Source organism: Epargyreus clarus, unplaced genomic scaffold (assembly GCF_041222505.1).
Source record: "Epargyreus clarus isolate Ecla_fem2 unplaced genomic scaffold, WU_Ecla_fem_2.2 ptg000004l, whole genome shotgun sequence".
In the NCBI taxonomy this organism is placed as follows: Eukaryota; Metazoa; Arthropoda; class Insecta; order Lepidoptera; family Hesperiidae; genus Epargyreus; species Epargyreus clarus.
Window position 1 is genome coordinate 9,066,770 of NW_027332212.1, and position 17,647 is coordinate 9,084,416.

At 35.2% G+C, this 17,647-nt stretch overlaps 2 protein-coding genes across 4 annotated transcripts in view; both read right to left on the reverse strand.

Annotated features, from left to right (window-relative positions):
• The window catches only part of LOC140757443 (uncharacterized), a 78,133-nt gene extending 70,349 nt beyond the window's left edge, over nucleotides 1-7,784 (reverse strand). Inside the window, exon 1 of the mRNA XM_073093149.1 lies at nucleotides 7,465-7,784. Coding sequence (XP_072949250.1) covers nucleotides 7,465-7,519 — 55 coding nt within the window. The 5' untranslated portion in view covers nucleotides 7,520-7,784. The remainder of the gene's footprint in view (nucleotides 1-7,464) is intronic.
• Nucleotides 1-17,469, reverse strand: part of LOC140757447 (uncharacterized) — a 114,686-nt gene extending 97,217 nt beyond the window's left edge. Inside the window, exons 1-4 of one of the 3 annotated variants that reach the window (XM_073093163.1) lie at nucleotides 17,114-17,469; nucleotides 15,691-15,930; nucleotides 14,823-14,981; nucleotides 13,884-14,046 (exon numbers count right to left, since the gene is read on the reverse strand). In XM_073093163.1, coding sequence (XP_072949264.1) covers nucleotides 13,916-14,046; nucleotides 14,823-14,981; nucleotides 15,691-15,930; nucleotides 17,114-17,198 — 615 coding nt within the window. In that variant the 5' untranslated portion in view covers nucleotides 17,199-17,469 and the 3' untranslated portion in view covers nucleotides 13,884-13,915. Of the gene's footprint in view, nucleotides 1-13,873; nucleotides 14,047-14,822; nucleotides 14,982-15,690; nucleotides 15,931-17,113 lie in introns of those variants that run through there. The other 2 variants (XM_073093161.1, XM_073093164.1) reach the window with 2 other exon arrangements.
• Between the last annotated feature and the right edge of the window lie 178 nt (nucleotides 17,470-17,647).

Here is a 17,647-nt window from a genome sequence, read left to right on the forward strand (position 1 = left end):
CTACAAGTATTTGAAGCCTTATCAATGTTTACGTGCAACATTTATGACTGTTTACACAAAACCAATGTCATATTTAAATACTGCATTCCCATTCCATTTAACTTGAACTCGAAATTCAGACTACGCCACCACGTTCGCCATTTTGTGCGTAACTCAGAAAAGCGCGTGACTAATTTAGATAATAAGTATACCTAACCATAAACAGTTATCTACATGAGCAAATGCTCGTATTTCACGGTAACCTCTTTAGTTTAAGACATGTCAAAACAATAGAAAGATCGTATTATTTGCTTTAGACTTTATCAGGACGTGCAAACAGTGCGCAGAATTATTTTTTGCGTCAGTCATACTACATAAGCTCGTGCAAATATTGAAGTGGCATAAATGACAGCACATTCTGTCGTTATGCCTGTTCATGTCGGGCTATATTCATACCTAACATGTTTATGAGCCTATATAATTATTTCACTTTATGTACCTATGCCCCGGGAATGTATTTTAGAGAAAACTATTGTATAAGATAACAATTAGGTAATATGGGACAAATCAATTCCATTAAAATATAACTAGGTAGTCTACATCAGCACTACTTATGGGGTCCAAAAGTCCTTCTACACTAGGTTTGTCACTTAAGAACTAAAGTATAATTCAATTAGTATAGTTAATTAGCATTGATTAAGATGGACATGACTAATTTCACACTTATTTCGGCCGTTTAGCAAATGTGCGCGTACGATCTAAATAAGTCATCGAAAAAAGGATTGACCTCTATCAAGAACTGTATTGACTAACATATAGTTCATACCTATTTCTAACGTGAAGCAGTTTTGCGTTTCCTTAGATGGGTAGATGCGGGCTCACTAACATATAAATCGACCATCTTAGACCTCAGGTAGGTATATAACCCATCATCTACCTATTACTATTGAAAACTATTGTGGATTTTTAAAAGACTAAGACATTATATAATGACCATTCCATGAATAAAGTTACAAGAAATAACTAACTTTAGTTAACCATTAAATTACTCACATTATTGTATTCTAATCGGTTTCCATTTGTTAAGGTTTTACTTATTATCATTAATGGCGTTAGTGTATTGTTATTCTGTTCAAGTTAAATTGCCATACATCTATTCTTTTTAACGTCAATCGTAAGTATTAAAAATAAAACAAATACGTGTAGTTTGTTCTATCAACGTGACTTTTAGTGTCTATTCACACGTACCGCAACCAAACTGAAACACAATCATACCACGATAACATGGGCAGGCGCAAATTTGTGGACAGTGCAAATGAAATGCAGTTTCATTTATATGTACCATGTTTTGCTGTGTGATCTTAAGATATTGCTTCTAAGGAAAGAACATTCTATCGCAAATACATGTTTTGTAGCTACCACAACGTCGCTACAAATAACTGCAACGACAACATAACATATGGCGTGGTTGTTGTACGAGTGAATGGACACGTGTTTTTTTATAAGATAGGACTAGGAAACGAGCTAGTAGTCCATCAGTTAGTAAATGGTCACTGCCACCTACAGACATGTGATCCTCTCTATGTAGTACCTGATGCCGATCACAGTTACGTTGTCACTCCTGGGGGCCTACCACCATCTTTTAAAAACCATCATAGTTCAGGAAAGTTTTATTTCCTTCTTAAAACAGTAAAATATTCCGTCATACACAGTTGAACAAACTTAAACCCATATTAATTTTTTGCATATCCATTGTATAAAACCAACTGAAATTGTCATGTTTTGCCTAAAAAGGTAAATTTCCTGCAAAAAAGTAAAAGTATGATTAAAATAATATTGTTTTAAGAGATGGTAGTAACCCCCCAAAGAATAACATTGTCACCTAATATTTAAGACAGTCATACATGCCCTTCCACCGAAATACAGAACTGATTCACACTAAAAATGGATAGAACGGTGATGGAATCATAGTGACTCTACCTTACCTTACAATGTATCACACAGGGGTATAACCGGTACAATCATCTTATATATAAAATTCTCTTATCACAATTTTAGTACGAAATGAGGAGTACGGTACTCCAAAACGGCTTAACCGATTTTCACCAAATTTTATATGCATATTCAGTAGGTCTGAGAATCGGCTACTATCTATTTTTCATACCCCTAAGTGATAAGGGTTAACACCTTTAACATTTTTTTATTTATATGGCAACACAACGTTTGCCGGGTCAGCTAGTAATTATATAAGATCCGCTTATATTATTTCACAATATCCTTCTATATCCTTCTATTAATGCCTGTAGGTATTGGTATAAGGATACTATGAGTAAAATTATTTCCCCGTAATCATGGTTGCGTGAGTAATGTAAAACTATTAATTTAATTTTACACCTGTGTTCTGTGTTTTATGAATTTTACTCATCTAATTTTAAAACGTTAAGAGACGTAATAACTAGGGGCATTTCCAAAAGTATTTTCCTTATGCACAACAAGGTATAGGTACAGCGTTTTTATATTGACGTGTTCATGACTTTTTTAATAATATGCCCAGTTACCGCCATCTAAGAACATTTGCAACACTTAAAGGAGAGCTGTTTCTGCACCTTTTGGAAAAACCCCGTGTCATATTGCTCCAGGAAAACCTTAGGAGAAAGTTTTCAAAAACGGCCATAGATGAGTTACTACCCCTGAGGAATAAGTTAAAATCAATACAGCAGCGCTAACACTACCTTATGATAGGCAAAAATAGGTGTGTTGGTGGTACCTCCGTGATCGAACTACGAAAGTTCTTCTTTCTTATAAAAGTATCTACCCTGTTGCAAGACATTCGGGAACAATCTGGTAAGTCTTATTGTTTTAAGGTTCTTTATAAGGCCATATATAAATCCTAACAATGAGTAGGTATTGAAGTTTAACGTTATTATTTGGAAATTTACCGCCAAGGCGAATCGCACTATTTACAAGTGATAACTAGATACTTATCTCCATTTTAAATTAAATCTATCTATGCTTATCATAGTTTCAAGGATGATAATGATTTCCTGGATTCAATCTAAAGGGCAAAGGGTTTTATTATTTGATCCGCATTACACATTTGTTTTACGAAGCATTTAATTTATATACAATTTTTATAAAGATAATTAAGTAACTATCTATTATTTATCGAAAGGAAAAGTTGCATCACATCATGATAGGTTGGTAAATAATTATATTATTTAATTTCTATGTAACTTCATGGCAACATGGCGATTTTAAAGAGTTTATATTGAGGTAAGTCATTCTTAACAACAATACGTAAATATATTTTTACTATTAAAGTTTCAAGTTACAAAATATACTAACAATATGGAATACTACCGATGAAGCAGGTGTTGTGCAGGAGTAGCCACATACCGTATTTAGGCGTAATCTCAGGTGGTTTTCACACTGCTACGCTCCTGGCGGCGGAACGCGGGATTTTTTACTGTTAGGCCTAGGTACGTTAGTAGTCTCTCAATTACGGGAGAACTATTCCCATTCAAAATAAAAACAAATAGTTAAAAGAAAGCGTAAACTTACAGTAGAATCCGTCTCAGCAAAGAAATGTAATGAAGAATAATGCTACGCCAAACTGAATAACAAGTAATTTGTTTACAGTAAATTTTACTCGAACATTTTATAAAAACTCAAATTTATAAAATAGAGAACACTTTAATGAATCGAAGGAGGTGACTGACTAAAATGCTTAAACGTTTCATTTGAGATTCAAAAGGAAAATAGGAAGGAAACAAGAAATTAGCAGCTAGGGGAATACCTGCGGTAGGTAGTGCGGTTATCTACGACGTTGAGGTCACGTTCATCCACAAATTACTCGCCCAGGTTGAGCCCACAACTTTGTGTGGACGTACGATTAGGCACCTAGGCATAGTATTGGTTGATACAACGGAGACATAAAAAAATCAAGACTAATAATTTTTAATGTTTATCTATTCCCATTGAAAAGATGTTGCCTCGTGACAGAAAAAGGATAGAAGGGCTGTGGTTTCGTAATAAGGACATACATTTATCTCTTGGGTTTAGAATCCTAAAAAATATTATATTCTTTATATTATAAATATTATATAAAAATATTATAAAAAAAGATTATTTTTACTACAGTATAAATTTAGTTAAATATCTCCATAACGATGTTATTTAGGTACAACGTGAAATAAACACCCTTTTCAAATTTCTATCTTTTCCATTAGCCATCAGGGTCAGGCGATGATGAGTCAGGCAGTCACTCGAAACTGCCATTTACGTATACCTAGTTTCTTTATAGAGATACCTCAGTGAGACAGATGATTGTAAAGATGAATCAACTTTGAAGTATATGTCACTTACTCGTAATTACGTTTCCATCTGTTACAGCTTAACGTCTTTAATTGGTGTCATTACTGTTTTACTGATGGACACGAGTCTTTGTCAGAATGAGAACAATTAAAGTTAGTTTCTCCTAATTTTCATACATCTTGAAGAAATTAGTAAAACCTCGAAAATACCCCAAAACCACAATTGATATTGAAACATGAGGCATTGTACCATTGTAGTCAGCTAACTCATTAAAACAACTCTACAAGATTACAAGATACTATTTACTAACATACAACAAGGTACTATTTACTATAACGTCCAAGTAGAAAACCTTTACGTGAATTTCGTCAATTACGTGGATTTACGGTCAATACTTAACAACTTAACTGTTTGAAACAGTGGCGGATTTACCAGCAGGCTGAGTAGGCTTGAGCCTAGGGCGGCAGATTGTTGGGGCGGGAAATTTGGGGACCGAATGTTTTTTTTGCTAATTAGGAAGCTAGTTCGTTCATGCCTTAAACGTGTCATGAACTGGCGTGACGAGCAAAAAAAAAACGGGAACCGTGTCATACGCCGGCGCAACAACCAAAAAATCCGCCACTGGTTTGAAGTATGGCTTAACTAGAACTGCAGGCTTATTTTACCTTATTTAGGCACCTACATACAATAAACTAGAATGGAATCGACTTCTCTCGAGTGTATTTCAAAGATTGATGTAGAAAACAAGCTTGCAGTTTATGCGACGGTATGTGGTGCCTAAGGATGTTTGCAAGCAATTCCGTACAAGAACAGACGTTCTACCTAAGGTTGATCACAGACGCATTGCCTCTTTGACTGAGATTGTTGTCTCATATGCACCTAATATCTATATCCTTTTTCAATGTCCAGCATTTGACCAAAATTCTTTGACAGATGCCCATTCCACTCATCCAATATTTGTCCAAGATTTCTTTATAAACTGCATAGATGAGAAAATGGAATTTTTTTGGAATTATTTTTATCAAATATCGGTGTTGCTAGTAAATTGGAGGAAGTTATCCAATTTATTTGCATTATATTCCCAATGTGCATTGGAAAAAGATATTTGATGGAATACCACCCTAAGTCAGCAGGCAGCCTTCCTTCAAAACTTTAGACCCACTTCACGCTATAACCATATCTAACATGTGTTACAGTTATGAGTTAACTTAAAAACGACGTTAATAATTCTCAATGTCGATGACGCATTGATAATATCAATATGTAGTCATATCAACGTTAACAATGTGGTGCCAGGTGTTCAGTCTGTCTGTTTATATAATATAAACCAACAGACCGAGAAATAGAGAATTGGTCTAAACGCGAATGAAACCAAGGACGAGGATTTCCTATTTATCAATCTTTGAAATAAAAACGATTACTTATTTTAAAAAGTGCACGTCGGTAAAGGAAAATATTCTAGAGTTTATCGTCAAACTTAAATCTGAAGATGTGGAAACGTTTAAGACAGTAATAAGCAGGTTTATACGCCTTTATTTTGTTAACAAGGGGCAAACCTTCAAAAGGTGCCCGGTGCCGTGGGATACAGTGTTATGTGCGATTTTTACCGCACTAAAACCTCCCCCGTCCTTGGCGCTGCATAGAGGACTCCGGGATCTCCAACGGAACGCAACCGGAGTCCTCTTGGCGTGTTGCCCCGTCAGGCTCCGCCCAGGTGAGCTTGACGCTCGTTACACCGTCTGGTGTGCACGACGGTATGCGACCACACATACCGCCGTCCATCCCGGGGATGCTGGCGGGGCGGTTCGAGCTCCCACTCTTGCCGTCCGCAACCCCGGAAGCCCACTTTTAGCCGCCTCTTACGACAGGCAAGGGATACCGTAGCCCTATTCTGGTCCCGGAACTACAGGGAGGTTTATACGCCTATGCGGGACTTTACTCGCGGACGAATGTACCTATTATAACTTCGGTACATTCGTCCGCGTCAGAATAGTATAGAAAATAGGTTTACCGATATAAGGAAAATATATCCAAGAGTCAGACGAATTCTAATTTTAGAAAGATATAGTTAGACTCAGGCGGATTTCGTATAGATGTTTGTACAATTTTTCTCTTTGTTTACTTAGTAGGTATTTTGCCTCATGATTATTCTGAAATCCATGGTATTAATATGTATGTAGAGTTTGATAACAGACTCGTTTAAACACAGCAGTTTAATTTAGTTTGCACCAGTTTCAATGCGTCTGTGAGGCATCACGAACACCTTTCAACTCCTTATTGTTACGTTGCAGATAAGATATGCATCGACTCCGTCGGCCACTAAACACATTGGTGCTGAAGGAAAATGAGGATTTTGGTAAAGGTCTCGCTGATTCCATAATACTAAACTTACCTGCAATATTTATAAACTGTGGCATTCTGTCGTTTAATTGTTCTTCTCTTGATACTTGGCAAATAACTTATTGTATTGTTCTTTTTAAGAATTCCTACCACACATATTTACATAGCCATAACGTTTGGTACTTCACTTACTACGTCTTACGTTTTACAAGGTTCAGATAGAGCTATTTTACGTCAATATTTAAAGAACAAACAAACACATATTTGTTGGATATCACAGTATGTTTCCGCGTTTAGAACTCTAGACTATCACGAAAAGTTTTTCATATTATTTTCTTGTATAATTCATCAGCACGAACACTCTAGACGATATTAAGTACACAATGACGAGAATGGCGATAATTACATAATATAACCATGAAAGTTGTAAATGATGGAGGTATGGCACGAATAAAAATATATTTATACTGAACAAGGTTCACCCGTGACTCTTCCTGACTTTATCGTCGCAAATTTTCCATAGTAGTCTGCGTTACTTCTTATGTATATATGTATTTACTATCCACAAGATAGAGATATAGAGAAAATTATAGAGAAACGGCTGGTACTCATAATATAATACATTGTATACAGTAAAAGCCATACGCTTACCTACTTCAACGGCTTACTAGAAGACATACGGAGAAAAATCTTCATCTTTCTTCTTGTCTTTAACATTTTCATTAAAATAAAACCATGATTAAATCAAAATGACGATATCAAAACAGAAAATCGTCAAACTGGGTCAGTCTGGTGGTAAATATAAGATTGCGAGAGAAAATTGATTCTTACCATCATAATCCTTCCCCATTCCAATCACGAAGGCGCTCCTCATGAGGTGACCCATTTTCTAAATCGGTTTACGATGCTGATTTTGCGCAAAATTGAAGTGTACGATTTTGTATCATTAGATTACGTTTTCTACATAGATGTTGCGAAATTAAACGAAACTCCACTAAGACAAAATAAACAAACTACATAAGTAACAAACAATAGTAATCTACCGCGCGAGTCGGCCACGACGGTAAACGGCTACATCTCTGCTGCAAAAATTGAAGAAGTACGCGCTTTTGGAGAAAGCCCGTTGAATGTCACTGGTATCGTAAGCGGTGTACGAGTGATGTAAATCGCGCGCTAACCGAAATTATAGGTCGCGTAAGGAAACTGAACAGCGGGAGATATGGAGTCGTTTAGACATAGATTATAAAGATACTTCGCCGCCTTGAAATTGAATGAAGTCACAAACGGCTTATTTTAGTAAGTTCTTTTTTTTAATTCTTGACAAATAAAAACATTTTTAGAGAAAATTTACGAATATATAACTAATCCTGGGTAATTTACGTAATGAATAAATAATTATTTTAAATATTTTTGGGACAATTTAGCACGGAGACGTGGCAAAACTTTTTTACGCAACTATTTTAATTCTCAAAACTGGGAACATTTTCTTGTTAGGAGTGAGTAATCTTTACTAATCTATGCGTTTAGATTAAATATTATTTAAGATACTCTTGTTGCAGTTTTGTGTTTCGGAACACGTTGTTTATTTATTAAATAAATATATTAGATACAATAATGCAAATTTTGCTCTTGCTTTTCAAACAAAGTTTCCTTTTTTAATTTGTTCCGGCCTTCGTAAATACTAGTTTTTTAATCTTAAGAATTTAAAGGTGATTCTAAGTGTTCCGGAAGCACACTCACTTATATTTTATCAACATGCTATGTTACTGATTTTGTGTGCTTCGATTTTATGGTTAAATACTTAGTTGTCGTACAGCAATATTGTTCAGATTTTATTTAGTTTAAGTACTTGTTTAGTTATTAACGATTTGTTTTACTCAGAATTTGCTACCAAATGTGCTATTTAAGTGAAGATTGTTTGATATGGCTAGGTGATCGTTTAACAGTATCGCTTAAGCTTATCTATTGATATTAAGATGGTTTGATCTATGAATAAGAGTTTATTCCCGATAAGTTTCATACGGTATTTAACTTTAAAAAATAACATATTGCTTATTCAAGTAGGCCCTTCATACATTTTTCTTTCTTACTTTAATGAAACGTTGTCTATTAAGCGTGTACATACTTTTAAATATGATTTTCGTGATAAAAAATGATTTAAATGGTTTCTACTCTACACATTTCGCTCTTCCATACTATATTGACTCAAGTAAGGGAACAATGAAGCTATCTGCCTCATCGTCGCGGAGAAGCCCGTACAAACATACTACGCACGACGGCGCCGCACACAATTAGCTAAAACATAGTAAAGGCATAATCAGTTGTTTAATTACATAGAAATAAATGTAAATTGGCTAAGTACGAGTCGGACTCGCACATAAAGGGTTCTGTACGTACCACCAAATTTTCATTGTTTTTACTTGATGTATGTTATTAGAGCATACATCGTAGTAGATGCATTGTGAAATTTTAAACTGTCTACCTATTACTGTTCAATACGGTTTCTTTTATAAGGGCCGTTTTTATTTTTTTTTAGTATTTGTTATAGCAGCCACGGTGTGAGAAACTTTTAAGTATCTATCTATTGCGGTTCGAGATGCGGTACAGATCTATGACGGACAGACAGACAGACGAAGACGGAAGCTTCGTAATAGGTTTCCGTTTTTACCCTTGAGATGCGGAACCCTAAAACTACGAGGGTGCGTTTTTAAGTCCGCGGAATGGCAGGGTTGGAGGGGGGATAGCGGGCTCGTTAAGGGCGGTACGTGTTAAGTGACTCATAAATAGTATAAATATAAAGTTTTATCACAATTGCATCATTAGTTTAAAAACTATCGACAATTAAACAACTCAATCCGGAAGAAAATTGGAAGTATGGAGAAAATCGAGCATCGCGCCGTTATAAAGTTCCTTACCAAGCAAGGAAAGTCTGTGCAAATCATAATGGAAGAGATGTCATCCGTTTACGGGGACTCTTGCCCTGGAAAAACGATGGTTTACAAGTGGAACAACCTTTTTAAGCAAGGCAGGGATTCACTTGAAGACGACCCACGACCAGGACGGTCTGTTGAGGTGACCATTCCGGAAACGATAGCGGAAGTCGAAAAATTAGTACTGGAAGATGCTCGGCTAAAGAAGAAACAGCTTGCAGAAATGGTTGGAGTATCGGATACAACCATTTTTAAAATTCTGCATGACCATCTTGGCATGACTAAGGTCAGCGCGCGGTGGGTGCCGAGAATGCTCACGCCGCCTCAGAAACAATAGCGCGTTGAATGTTCCCGTGCGTTTTTGAACCTCTGTGGAGAAGATAAGGATATTGTACTGAATCGAATTGTTACTGGAGATGAAACTTGGGTTCACCATTATGAACCTGAGTCTAAACAAGACTCCATGCAGTGGCATAAAAAGGGTACAGCACCTCCTAAAAAGTTTAAGGTGTCACAATCGGCCGGCAAACTCATGGCGACAGTCTTTTGGGATGCAGAAGGAATTTTGTTAATAGATTACAAAGATAAAGGTGTCTCTATAACCGGAGAATATTACGCAACAATCTTGGAGCGGTTAAAAGAAGCCATCAAAGAAAAAAGACGAGGAAAATTATCCAGAGGTGTCCTGCTGTTGCACGACAATGCGCCCGTACACAAGAGCCGTATTGCACTGGCTGCCCTGCATAAGGTGGACTTTGATATTTTAAATCACCCACCCTATAGTCCAGACCTGGCTCCCAGCGATTATTATCTCTTTCCAAAAATGAAAAAAGAGCTTCGTGGAAAGAAATTTTCTACAGACGAAGAAGTAAAGGACGCAATTTCCTCGTATTTTTCCGACAAGGACAAAACATTTTTTTATGAGGGTTTAAATAAGTTAATACAAAGATCTGAAAAATGCATTCGTCTTGCAGGAGAATATGTAGAAAAAGAAAAATAATTTTGACATTTTATTTTCGCTCCTTGTCCCTCATTCCGCGAACTTAAAAACGTACCCTCGTACATGACAATTTAAGATATGACGCACTGGTTTCCAATAATGAGTCGCTTGATTGTTAAACTACTGATCATCGCTATACTGTGTCTTTATTCTACGGTTTTTTCCTTGTGTAGTTATAACTATTGATAAACGGCTAAAGAAAACACGACATTGAAGTCTGCTTGTTTTGCCAAGAACATTCTTACGTCTAGGACAGCGCGAACGATCTGCATGTAAATGACTCATTAATGTTATCTCAGATGTCATTTATTTAGTATCCAAAAATAGGAGTCTAGACTTCGTTTAAAATGCAGTAGGTATTTGTGAATAGAACTAGGTAATTTACTATTAAGATATGTACAACATAAGCCTGTCTTTAAATCGAAAGTAACTGTTTAATATTTAAATCCGTTACTTTCTCTAAGAAAGTTAATAACCGAATGCTATATGCCTATAATAATCATCGTCATCATAGCCAATTCGTTTAGGCTAGTTCCTTCGATTTTGAGTTAATTTCAAGTCTTAAACACCAGATTATGTGGAGCTCAAATTACTCCTCTAAGGCAGAGCCCTATAAGGGCAACGCACATTGAGGACTACGGATGTTTTCGTTGGACCCGGAGTCCTCCACGTCCACTAAGGACAGCTCCCTAGGGGATTAATGGGTAAAAATCCCACATAACCCGGTGTCGATCCCACAGCACCGGATACCTTTTAAAGGATTCCCTCATGTCACCAAAAAGGTACCAAAACCAATCTGAAACTGGCTAGTGTTCCTAACTTCCTCTAATAAAAAAACACATAAAGGGGTACATTTATATATGCAAATTACCTATATAGAAGTTGTAATTCTTACCATGGCTATAAATAAAATTAATCACTGTAATTGTTGTATCATTAATTATTATTTTAAATGTAATCTTAAAACAATAATATTTATGTACACAACCTTTATCATTAAAGTATAAATAAATGTACCTATAAATCTCGTATGTTAATGTCAACATCACGATGTTAGTTTTGTAGTCAGGGCCCCTGAGCACACAAGTATTTGGGGCCTCACAAGTCTTAGAAAATAAATGATAATCTCTTTTTCGTGTAAGACTGTAAGTTAATGCATTGGTTTTAATTAAAAAATTGTAAGTAGTTATGGAAGAGGTAATTGAAGGTGGTAGAACCAACGACCCAGTGTGTTTGCTTGAAGATTGTGGCTAGCTCTGGAGAATCACGTTCGTTCGAGAGGCGTTCCAACTTAGTCTTCTGGGATAGCAACGTACCTGTGGCCGACTTCAGGACTCAATCTTATCTGGAGGTTGAAAGCAGGTGTACATGGACCGCAATGGCCACTTACGATGCAGTGGACTGCATGCTACTTTATTGTCCTTAAGAATGTTAGTGGGAATTAACCCTAAAATTACATAAACTACGTAGTTACAGATTTTAACATATATGCAGATATGTAGATAATCTAAAAAAAAATATTTCCATTAGTAACAGTTTTACCAAAAAATAAACCTTTTTATTTCGTGGTTTTACGGTCTCTGTATATTATGTTGTGTATATATTGTGTTTAGAAACTTTAATTAATTAATTCCTATTTGTACCGTACTGCCATTAAAATTATCTCCTACAAATCTTTAAATAACCTTTACCTACTGACAAGTACGAAATGCGGTGTTTTACTGGTATACCTAAAACCGTTGTAATGTTTGGCAGGCGTTGCTATAGATTCGGCCTTGCTACCCATCGAGATTATCTAGAAATTGTGTAGGTCACAGTCAACGTCACAACTTTGTTATGCAAATCACTAGCCATGGTGGTCATCATTAGAGTTGTCACCCATAGACCATAGACATCCGTAACTTATACAAATATAATTGGAAATTCATTCATTCGCATTAGCATTCAAGTAATGCTACCATAGAAATGGTATCTTTTTCATACCTTCAAGCAGCGGCAACTAACATCATTCTTATAAGATATGTATAATTGTGGAAAAAGTGTGGGGCACCCCACGCTTTTTTCACAATTATACTATTTACTGTTAAATGATTCCTAGATTGAAAATAATTTTCTACTCTTTAGTTGATTTTATTATAAAAGTGTGTTTTTTAGTTTTTTTGAACTATATTTATTTAATTAATTTTTAGTATTTGTTGTTATATCGGCCACCATTGTGCATCTTCTGTAAAAAAATCAAGCGTCTATCTATTACGTTTTAAGAGATAGAGCCCACACGAACAGACAGCAGAGGGTTCCGTTTTACCCTTAGAGTACGGAATCCTAAAAATCATTCTACATTATCACGGTACAAACCGTACAAATATCTATATAAATATCTATATATAGATCCTTATACTGTGGCATTATAGATATGTTTCAGAACATTTGAGTTATAGGGACATAACATTATTATTAAACTAAAAATCACGCTATGACAGATATTGAAACTAAAAAGTAATAATTGTTGCAGTCTAGTAACTTTACGATGAACTTTCTCTAAGGCGCTGGAACAATCTCGCCTCAAAAATCGGTTATCCTGAGGATGTTGATAAGGACAAAGGTACGAAATTATTAAAATCGTGTATTGTCATCGGTTTTTGATTATTCTTAAAAATTTCGAATTAAACTGAACGTTCGAAGTAGATAGAAATCGGGTTCAAAGATTCCGTTACATACCTACATACATACATACAACCCAAGCTAATAAAAGCGCGTTAAAAAAGAATTTTCACCGCGATTATTGCGTGAAGACAGTCTGTTACAGTATACACTAAGTGCTGTAATTCTCTCTTACGCTTTATACCACAGACCTCTATTTTCATACAGAGCCTAAGTTCACGTTCATACACAAGTATATCAAATCAATGATTAAGAACGCGTTCTTGCTATTTTTGATCGCTGGATCAGTTTCTAAAAACAACTAAACAACTTTTTAAACTTTTCAAAAAAACAACTAAACCATTGGTCACCGACGATGAATAGCATATCTACTGAGACCCCTAAACAAAGTGCTCATATTTCTCTTTCGTTATACATTTAATTATCCGGAATTTGATCATCCTTACGCCATCAATAAGTCCTGTTTATCGAGTCTTTCTCTCAACTATACCTAATTTTGATCATAGTAGCATTGCTACCACTAAAAAGAAAATTGAGCTAGAATGTCCATATAAACCCTCACCATATCCTTCAAATACTCAAATCATTGAAATAATTACAGGTAATGAGATTATGGGTAAATGACCTAAAATGAATTAAAACAATTACATAACTTCATAAAAAATAAAAACTTTATTCAAAAATAAAATAATTAAAATACACTTGGTAAACCAGTTTCTACAAATAAATAATCACTGACATATACCCTAAAATATATATCAAATTCCCACCCACTTGCAAATACTTCCATTAGACATTCATCTTGACAATGTGCAATGTTCTCTGTAAATAAATTATTATTAACATTATTATTTTCAAATCTAAAAATCACGCTATAACAGAACTAAAAGCAATAATTGTTGCAATGTAATAACTTTGCGATGAACTTTCTCTAAGGCGCTCAAACAATCTCGCTTCGAAAATCGTTAATCCTGAGGATGTTGATAAGGACAATGGTACAAAATTATTAAAATTGTGTATTGTCATCGGGTTTTGATGATTCTTCAAAATTTTGAATCAAACTGAACGTTTAAAGTCGATAAAAATCAGGTTCAAAGATTCCGTTACTTGTTACTTACATACATACCTACATACATACAACCCAAGCTAATAAAAGCGTGTTAAAAATGAATAGTTAAAAGGCACTTCTTCTTGATTGATATTCGTACAACTAATATGCTAATATAATTCCATGTAAGTGATAGTTACAACATATGTTTTTTAAGCGAAAGGCCTTGATGTTACATACATAATGAGGGTACCACTGTCACCTTTTTAGCATTTTGCACTTGGTACTATATACAAACTATTTTTTTTTAAATGAGCTTGTAGTCCACCTCAGTGGTTACTGCAGCCTATGGACATCAGTAATTAATGTCATATAAGATAATATTTGTAGCTGAGACCACAGATGCCTTGAAAGCCCTGGAGCTAAGTTGAAACCCCTCAGATAAGTATTTACCGTACTTCACTCTTCAAACCAAACAGCATCACATAAAATAACTTTACTTTTGTATATTAATAAAGCTGAATACATGATTTATAGTACATAAATTTACCTGTAATGACTTCTTTTAGTTTGTATTCTTTCTGCATTAATGCATACATCTTGCTGATATTTTCAGATATTTGTGCCGCGGACCATGTAAAGATGACTGGAGTGCCTTCAGGTTGCAGCTTCGCAAGTGCCTTTAGTTGACTGTCCAGGATTTTCACACCTGTAAAGAAACAGCACAATGGAGGTTAAATACCATACAACATGGATGTGTATTCTACAAATATTGCAATAAAATTAATCATAAACTAAACATTATATTGATTATGTAATTATTTCTTGGACTTAAATAAAAAAATATATCAAACTTTTTTTTTAGAGTGCACAATAGGATTAAACAAAGTATTTATATATAATACAAGTTTGAGTGTCCTGCAATTCCCGATTATAAAAAAATAAGCTTACTAACCCTAAAATTATTTATGTAAACATTTGTATTTTTCCGCGAAGTCATCACATGCGAAATCATACCATACAATAGTATGTACATGCATTCCCCGACTTACGTGGTTATCACTCGGTCCCACCAATTGTGAAGTCCGAGGTATTATTGTAGTAACAAATAAGTAAGCAATCCACCTGGTGGTGAGTGGTCACTATTAGGTAGTCTGTAGAACTCCATCTAAAAGAGGAGTCTTACTTAAAGCTGATCATACATGCATTGACACTGCTGAGCACTATCATCGTAGTGGATAGTCACACTACATGTGATTTGAAAGATTTCCTTCGAATCCTAATTTTGGTGATGAAATTAGTTGCCTATTTTACGTTTCTGAAGTGTTTTTACTGCAATCCTGTAGTAATACAATCACTCCTATCAACTTTTATTAATAAAGGAACTTTATTAGCTACGAATACAAATTTAAACTTACTGTCAAGTATATCTCTCATAGAATACAGTGAGTCAAGAAGACTATCAGTGAGATTCTCTACCCGATGTGGGTAGTAGTCATCATTACTATCATGCAGGTTCAATAATGCAATGGACTTGCATATCTTTGTGCCCTTATCAATCAACTTGATCCAGTCACATAGCAAACGGTGGAAATTTGAGACATGCATAAATATTGTCTTCGAAACTCCTGTGTTGTCTTTGTTTGGTGTAAGTAGTTCTGGAAAATATAAATTTTATTATGAATTATCTTTTGGATAACAGTTTGTATTTATAAGAGAGGTAGCAAATAAGCAATCCACATTTTGGTCATGTGGGTTATGTGGTCATTCATCATTATCACCATTAACCCATCACTGTCCCATTGCTGGGCACGGGTCTCCTCTCATAATGAGAAGGATAAGGCCATAGTCCACTCCGCTGGCCAAGTGCGTATTAGTAGACTTCACATACATTTGAGACTTTTTTTAAAAATCTCTAAGGTATGCAGGTTTCCTCACAATGTTTTCCTTCACTGTTTACAAAATGATGATTAATTTCTAATAACAATAACATTGAAATATCATAGGTGTGTGCCTGGAAATTGAACGTTGGACCCTCGATCGATAGGCAGAGTTTCTTAACCACTAGGCCATCACTGCTATGTGGTCCTTGTCGCTGATTTAAATCTGTCAGTCACTTCATATAGCTGGGTACTATGTAAAGCTGATTACAGAAGCGTTGCCAATCCTGATGAGGGCTTTGATGATTGCTATAAGTGTGTCTCAGTCAGCATCAACATATACAGTGGACCTCCGGTAATCCGACAAACATTATGCAGGGCTGTGTCGGACTATCGAATTTGTCGGATTATAGAGCACTGCCTAAGACCCCCTATAGTCTGGATTTTTTTTACAAACGAGTACCTTGTAATCCGACAAATTACATGTCCAATGATAAGATTCTATGTTATATGTAGATACTTTGAAGTACAAATCATACTTAATTTATGTATGTCGAATTTAGTAAATTAAATAACAATAGAGAGCTTATGTTTTATTATAAAATTAAGCATAAATGCACTTGCATATGTACCAAGATTATCAAATACATATGTAATACATATTCAAAGTCATGTCGGATTACAGGGGGCGCTGGATTAGACAGGGGCCGGATTATCGGGGGTCCACTGTAAATACATGAACTGCTAAAAACAGTTTTACATGGTTACTAATGTTGTTAAGAGCTAATATGTTCTGGTTAGAGGGGTGTGATTAGAAACATTTACAGACTCCAACTTATGCACTTGTAACCAACTTCAGCGAGTAATGCTGTCCATGGGCGGCGGTGACCACAGAATCGAGTGAACTATATAATCATTTGCTTCTTAGATTTTATGATAAAAAATAAATATTTGTATTGACCTTTAGGGGTGTAAGACTGCGACGATTCATTTGGCTTTGTCGGTGTTTTTGACACCGTTTGTTTAATATGTTTAATAACATTCATTATTTTTGGAAAAGTATATAATATTATCACACTACATCCGACCCTACCACGCACATGCCGAATAGATTATTGGTACCACAGAATAACGTGCGTAGTATAATTTACTCTTCTATAAATGTAATAACTAAATTCAATAAACTCAAAGCAGTTATGTAGCTAAAGCTAACATTATTCAGTTTGAAATTGAAAGTAGAAATACCGAAATTATATTTCACAACATTGAGAATGAGAAATTTAAAAACTGACATTGACTTTGACAATTGACATTAATAATACTAAAAAAATCGCCAAGTACGAGTCGACCTTCGTACGAGGCTTCCGTACCACTAAATGTTCATTATTTTTTTATTTATTTTTATTCATTTTATTATTTTCAACAATATTTAATTATTAATTGGCTACAAGACACTATTTGGGAAACTGTTTTAATGAATTCATATACGTATTAT